The sequence below is a fragment of the Chionomys nivalis genome, chromosome X (assembly GCF_950005125.1).
Source record: "Chionomys nivalis chromosome X, mChiNiv1.1, whole genome shotgun sequence".
Taxonomy (NCBI): Eukaryota; Metazoa; Chordata; class Mammalia; order Rodentia; family Cricetidae; genus Chionomys; species Chionomys nivalis.
Genome location: NC_080112.1, coordinates 1,199,798 through 1,206,809, shown reverse-complemented (window position 1 = coordinate 1,206,809; position 7,012 = coordinate 1,199,798). Strand labels below are relative to the sequence as shown.

Genomic DNA, 7,012 nt, shown 5'->3' with positions numbered 1-7,012 from the left:
ATCAACCATGCTCCAGTGAATGGTCCCACACCCAGAAATACATGGGCAGCACAAATTGAACTTGATGGTTATATTTAAAAAGAGGACACAGTTGGGGAGGGGGTTAAAGAAGCAGTGGTAAATCTGGGAGGAGTTACGGGAGGGGTGGGGGTAAAATGATTACAGTACATTGTATGAAATTCTCAAAGAATCAATTAAAAATATTGTAAGTGCCTTGTTTGGGAGACTGAAGAGATGGCCCAGCCACTAAGGGTACATATGCTGCTTTTCCAGAGGACTTGAGTTTAGTTCCTGGCATCCACAGCAGTGAACTCAGCTGCAGTTCCAGAGGATCTGATGCCTTCTTCTGGTCTCCAGGGGCACGTGCATTCACATGCATGAACTCAAACGTAGCACGCACACAGACAATTTTTTTTTTTTAATTAAATCTTGTATCTTAAACATGGTGTCTTCAGCAATAGGGACTTACATTCATCTCTCCAGCCCCTGTCTCTAAAATAAAGATTAAGAAAAAGAAATAAGAGAGAACACTAATACCAGAGCCCATCAGATCAATAACTGACACCAAGCTTAACAGATGAGACTCTGAATAGGAACTTGGAATGGCTTTTGAATTCAGGGCAGAATAGTGAAGAAAAGGCAAGCAGAGGGACAGAACCCTAGATGCACCCAGTGGGTTCTAGTTGAATATTACACAGGACACAGGAGCACAGGTGTGTGAGGAAAGAGACTGAGACCTGGGAAAATGATCTGCCCCTGTCTTAACTGCCTAGCACTGAAAACAAGACAGGGACTAGTAGCTCCCTCCTCCTTTGTGAGGCAGGGTCAGGGTCAGAAGAGTCATGCCTTAGTAGTGATGAAAACCTACTTCTATACACAGAAAGATTCAGCTCCATGCAGCACACCCTCAAAGTAACATACAAAGACTCAGTTGCTTTCCAAGGGATACAAAGAAGCAGAAAAACTCAACTCAGAAGGAAATAGTCATTCAGAATAGAAAGGAAGAGGCACAACTGCCTTTATTCTAAGAAACATGATAACCTATAGTGAAAATCTCATGGCATCTACAGATGAACCACTAGGCTGAATGTAGCCAAGTTGCAAGACATATGTTTTATAGGGGATTAATGTGTATCCCCAAATGCCAGTTGTCAGGCACTTTTCCTTGATAGGTGGAGAAGCTACAAAACCTAAGCTCTGTTTCTGGGTTATTTGTTCTTACATAAACAAAGTTATTTTTTTTGTGAGGGAGTATATTGGTATTTGGTTTAGGAGGGGAAATATCAGCAGTGCTAAGGATTTGGGAAACAAGTATCTATCTGGTGAGTAGAGACTCATTTTCAGTAGTGCAATTCACTAGGGTATGTCAAGAACATTCAAAGAAATCTTACTGATAGCTCAAAAATTAACCAAGAATAATGATTTGTTCAAACTTTTTTTTGTTTGTTTTTCAAGACAGGTTTCTCTGTGTAGTTCTGGCTGTCCTGAAACTTGCTCTGTAAACCAGGCTGGCCTCAAACTCAAGAGATTCTCCTGCCTTTGCCTCCCAAGTGCTAGGATTAAAGGCGTGTACTGCCACTGCCCATGAATGAATGAAATTTTAAGTATTCAACAATTATATTAAATTGCATCATATATGTGCCTTTTCTACAATGCTTAAAATTGTTTTTATGTGCTGGGTAGTGGTGTTTCACACCTTTAACCCTAGCACTCAGGAGGCAGAGGCAGGCAGATCTCTGAGTTCGAGGCCAGCCTGATCTACAAGAGGTTCCAGGACAGGCTCCAAAGCTACTGAGAAACCCTGTCTCGAAAAACAAAAACAGGGGGCTGGAGAGATGGCTCAGAGGTTAAGAGCACTGACCAAAGGTCCTGAGTTCAATTCCCAGCAACTACATGGTGGCTCACAACCATCTGTAAGGAGGTCTGGTGCCCTCTTCTGGCCTGCAGGCATACACACAGAATATTGTATACATAATAAATAAATAAATATTAAAAAAAAAAAGAAAAACAAAAACAAAAAAAAAATCCCAGCACCTGGGAGGCAGAAGTAGGTGGATCTCTGTGAGTTTGAGGCCAGTCTGGTCTAGTAAGCAAGTTTCAGGACAGGCTCCAAAGCTATAGAGAAACCCTGTCTTGAAAAACAAAACAAAAAGCAGCTATGGAGTTTGAGGCCAGCCTAAGCAATGAGACTCTGTCTCAAAAAATAAAAACAATGCCGGGCGGTGGTGGCGCACGCCTTTAATCTCAGCACTTGGGAGGCAGAGGCAGGTGGATCTCTGGGAGTTCGAGGCCGGCCTGGTCTACAAGAGCTAGTTCTGGGACAGGCGCCAAAGCTACAGAGAAACCCTGTCTCGAAAAACAAAACAAAACAAAAATAAATAAATAAAAATAAAAACAACAAATTGACTAGAAAGGGAAAATTCACTTTAGGTGAAAAAATACTTAGGAAGAACTACAATGCTAAACTTGCAAAAAGTTTGCATTCTATTATTGCTATTCACTGAAAATTATATTTATTTAGTGTGTATGTGTACACACATGTGCAAGCTCTCCCCAAGGTCAGAGGACAACTTTTAGGAGTTGGTTCTTTCCTGTTACTTTGTGGGATTCAGGACTTAAATTCAGGTCATAATGTTTTCATGTGAGTGCTTTAAAAAACTTTTCATTTTATGTGTATAGGTGTTTTGCCTGCTTGTATGTCTGTGTACCACATGAATAAAGTGACCACAGAGGCCAGAAGGGATCATTGGATGCTCTGGGACTGGACATAAAAACAGTTTGAGTCCATGTGCATGCTGCAGATCAAACGGAGGATCTCTGGAAGAAAAGCCAGTGTCCTTAACTACTGAGCCATCTCTACAGTCCCAATAAAAATAAACCTTAAAGCTAGGTGGTGGAGGTACACACCTTTAATCCCAGCAAAGGCAGAAAGAGCTCTGTGCGTCTGAGGCCACCCTGGTCTACAGAGCAAGTCCCAGGACTGCCACTGCTACATAATGATAGTCTGTTTTTAAAAAGTAATTTTTGACAATTTCATACATGTTTATAAAGTATTTTAAGTACATTATATTATCCCGTATTATCCTCTTGTCCTCCTCTCATCCTCATTGAACCCTTTCTTCCTAACAACTACATCTCCGTTTTTATGTCTGTCTTTAGTGCCCTACTAAGTTTAATTAGGGTTGCTTGCATAGTCATGGGTGTTGGGTTATTTACAGGAGTATGAGCAATTTAACAGTGGTTACACTACTGAAGAAAAACAACTCCCTTTCCCCAGCAGCCATTAACTGCCAACATCTCTTCAGAAGAGGGGCCTCATGATATTGCTACACATTTATTATACTGATAAAATTCTGACACCAAAAGTTTCCCAAAGTGGAGGCACTAGTGCGCCTTGCATGAGAGCGTGCATGTAGTGTTACTTTTCCTTTATTTCTGAAATTGTCTTCATCTACTTTCAGTGTTGGGATTGAATCAAAGACCACATACTTTAGGTGAATACTGCTATCTCGTACTAACAAATACCTGAATTCCAGAGTCTCTCCTCTGACACAAGGAAAAAGTCAAAGAAAATCTAGAGGCTGAAAATAAACTCAAATACAGATTAGAAGCACAGCTTTATTTTCTTCAGCAACAAACATTTAAGCACCAGACTAAACAAGTGGCCCCTAAGTACCTGAAGACCAAGTCAGGCAAAAAATATTAGGCCTCACATTTAAGTAGCAGCTACTGTTTTTGGAATCTCTTGCTTGTACTGCTTAGGAGGGACCGGACATAAGGTCAAACCTGAGCGCCTTCTCCTAGCCAGGCTTAACGAGAAACTGGGGGCCCAAAGCGCTGTATGGTGTTCACCACTAGGGAAAGCTGGTCAAGAAAGTTCATGATGGAAATTCGGAGGAGGCGAGAGTCTTCTGAGATCCAGTGTCTAAGAGAGAGGAAAAATAATATTGTTATTAAGTTCAAAATCATAATTCCTATCTTTCTTTCCTTTTTTTTTTGTTGGAAAGAGAGAATCTCACAATGTAGCTCTGACTGGTTTGGAATTCATAGAAATCTGCCTCTGCTTCCTTCCCTTTCTTGATCTCCCCTCATATCTTGCAGATAAAGACTGGTCCAGTGCACCAAGCCTCTCCTTAGAAGTCACCCTAGTGTGCCATCTCTAAGGAAGTGCAGTCTTGGGTGGAGAACAGCCCAGTCACCTACTCAGAGTGCCAGACTATTTCAGCACTTACACTTCCAGCACGCAGCCGCTCACTTTAAGCTCCTTCCCCAACAGTCCTTGGTGCGGTTCGGCATCAGGAGCTAGGGACCCACAGGCAATTTCTGCCTCCAAAGAGGTCGGGAAAGGCACTGTAAGAGCACTGATGGAGAGTCAGGAAAGGCACAATCTTGAATCAATTTTGCCTCCTTGCACCTCTAAAAACATTTCATCCGGTTTAAGCTCCCCAGACTACATCTTTCACATTACTTGGGCAATTCCTGCTCATTTCCCTCCACCCTTTGTTCTCTTCTCATGCCCAGACCGCCCATGGTTAACATACCTCAATCACACCCCCGCCCCCGACTACCCCTTTCCCAGCCTCAAGCATCCAGAAGATGGCCCAGTTGTCTCTGTCGGTAGGATACAATCTGTGATGTCGGATCCCCGGCCTTTGGGTTAAAGGCATGGTGCTTTTGCTCGAACCGGAGACTTCCGGTGCTCGTGCAACAGGGTGAGCTCCACTGGGAATAACTGCCACTGTGCCTGCATCGCCAGGACAGCAGCAGCTAGTCAGCGAATCCGCGCCACGTGCAGTGTGGCCTAACTCTCTTTGTGCTCCCTGCATGTCTACTGCTGCTCCACTTTCCAACCCATCCTCCGCCACTGCTGCAACCCAGAGCCCGCCTTATCCTCCGGAAGCTCCGCCCTCGTTCAGGCTGCCAATCCCCACATGCACCTGCGCGAATGGCCGGGCGATAAAGTTGCTAAATTGGGTCAGTCCCACCTGGAGACCTCTGCCCGGATCTCTAAGATGTTGATCTGGTCTGCGTCTGCCTCCAAAGTGCCGTACCACGCCTAGCTTTCCTTTCAGTTTCTTAAAAGCGATCTAAGGAGTCGCACGTAGCACACGCCTTTAGTCCTAGCACTGAGAGGCAGTAGGGGGTGGATCTCTGTGAATTTGAGGCCAGCCTAGTCTACAGAGCAAATTCCGGGATAGCCAGGATTACACAGAGAAACCCTATCTCGAAAAACCAATTAAAAAGAAAAGAAGGAAGGAGGGAAGGAAGGAAGGAAGGAAGGAAGGAAGGAAGGAAGGAAGGAAGGAAGGAAGGAAGGAAGGAAAAAGGAAAAAGAAGAAAAGAAAGAAGAAAAAAAGGATCTAAGGTGATATTTACCCAAACCAAAACAAAGCAATCAAAAATAGCAAGAAAATACTATAAACCAGAAAAATTGGCCTAGTGGGATGTTGCCTGCCTGAAATTCCAGCATTTAGGATAGCGGCTCTCATCCTGAGTGAGGTAACCCAGACACAGATAGACAGATAAACAAGCATGGTATACACACACACTCATAAGTGGATAAAATAAAATAAAATAAAATAAAGGATAACCAGCCTTCAGGCCACAATCCCAGGAAACAACGAGAACCCTAAGAGAGACATACATGGATTCCCCCCTGGAAGGGGAAGTAGACAAGATCTCTTTGGTAGTGGCAGCGGGGGTGGGAGGTGGGGCGTGGGGAGGTAGGGGTGTAATAGGGGAATAGTGAGGTGAGAAGGGGAGTAGGGAGGAGAATATGAATGATCAGAAAGATTGAGTTGGGTGAAGGACACAGAGGGAGAACAAGGAAAGAGATACATTGAAAGAAGGAGCCATTATGGGGTTAGTGAGAAATCAGGCACTAGAAAAATTCCCAGGAATTCACAAGGATGTTAAAACTGTTAAAACTTGGTTTTGTCTTCTACAGATTAGGATTATACTCTAGGTCTCAGGACCACAGCTAAAAACTAGAGACTAAAATATTCCTTCTAATCTTCTTGCCTCTTCTAAAATTGATAAGATGTAACTGACTGGGTAAGCTGTACGTCCAAATTAAACTTATACAACTACGACAACAACAAACCCCCAAAATGAAAACCAAAAGAAAACAAAAAGCAAGACAGATAAAACAATTCTGAACAACAAACAAACAAACAAAAACAAAAAAAAAAACTTCTGGAGGTCGCACCATTCCTAATTTCAAGTTGTACTACAAAGCTACAGTATTAAAAGCAGCATGGTATTGGCATAAAAACAGACACATTGGTTAGGGGAATTGAATTGAAGACCCATATAAATCCACATACCTATGGACACCTCTTTTTTGATAAAGAAGCCAGAAATACACATTGGAAAACAAGACAGCATTTTCAACAAATGGTGCTGGTCAAACTGAATGTCTGCATGTAGAAGAATGATAATAGATGCACCCTGCACAAAACTCAACTCCAAGTGGATCAAAGATCATAAAACCAAAGGCACGGAACCTGATAGAAGAGAAAGTAGGGAATAGCCTTGACCTTACTGACGTAGGAGAAGACTTTCTGAATAGAACACCAATCTTGCAAGCATTAAGATCAGCAGTTAATAAATGGGACCTAATGAAACTGAAAAGCTTCTGTAAGGCAAAAGATATCATCATTCAGACAAAGCAGCAGCCTACAGAATGGAAAAAGGCTTTTGCCAACTCCACATTCAATAGAGAACTAATATCCAAAATACGTAAAGAATTAAAGATGCCGGGCGGTGGTGGCGCACGCCTTTAATCCCAGCACTTGGGAGGCAGAGGCAGGTGGATCTCTGTGAGTTCGAGACCAGCCTGGTCTACAAGAGCTAGTTCCAGGACAGGCTCCAAAACCACAGAGAAACCCTGTCTCGAAAAACAAAAAAAAAAAAAAGAAAAAAAGGCCCAGCAAGATGCCTGAGCAAGTAAAGGTATTCATTGCTAAGCTTGTCAACCTGAGTTAGATCTCCAGAATCCCCATGATTCAAG

The 7,012-nt window shown here is 42.9% G+C and overlaps 1 protein-coding gene across 1 annotated transcript; it reads right to left on the bottom strand.

The window, feature by feature from the left end:
* Positions 1-3,610: 3,610 nt before the first annotated feature.
* Positions 3,611-4,868, bottom strand: Lage3 (L antigen family member 3). The gene is made up of 3 exons (XM_057760303.1): positions 4,627-4,868; positions 4,233-4,361; positions 3,611-3,925 (listed from the first exon to the last, which is right to left on the bottom strand). The coding sequence occupies exons 1-3, from the start codon at positions 4,824-4,826 to the stop codon at positions 3,811-3,813; spliced, it is 444 nt and encodes a 147-aa protein (XP_057616286.1). The 5' UTR covers positions 4,827-4,868; the 3' UTR covers positions 3,611-3,810.
* Between the last annotated feature and the right edge of the window lie 2,144 nt (positions 4,869-7,012).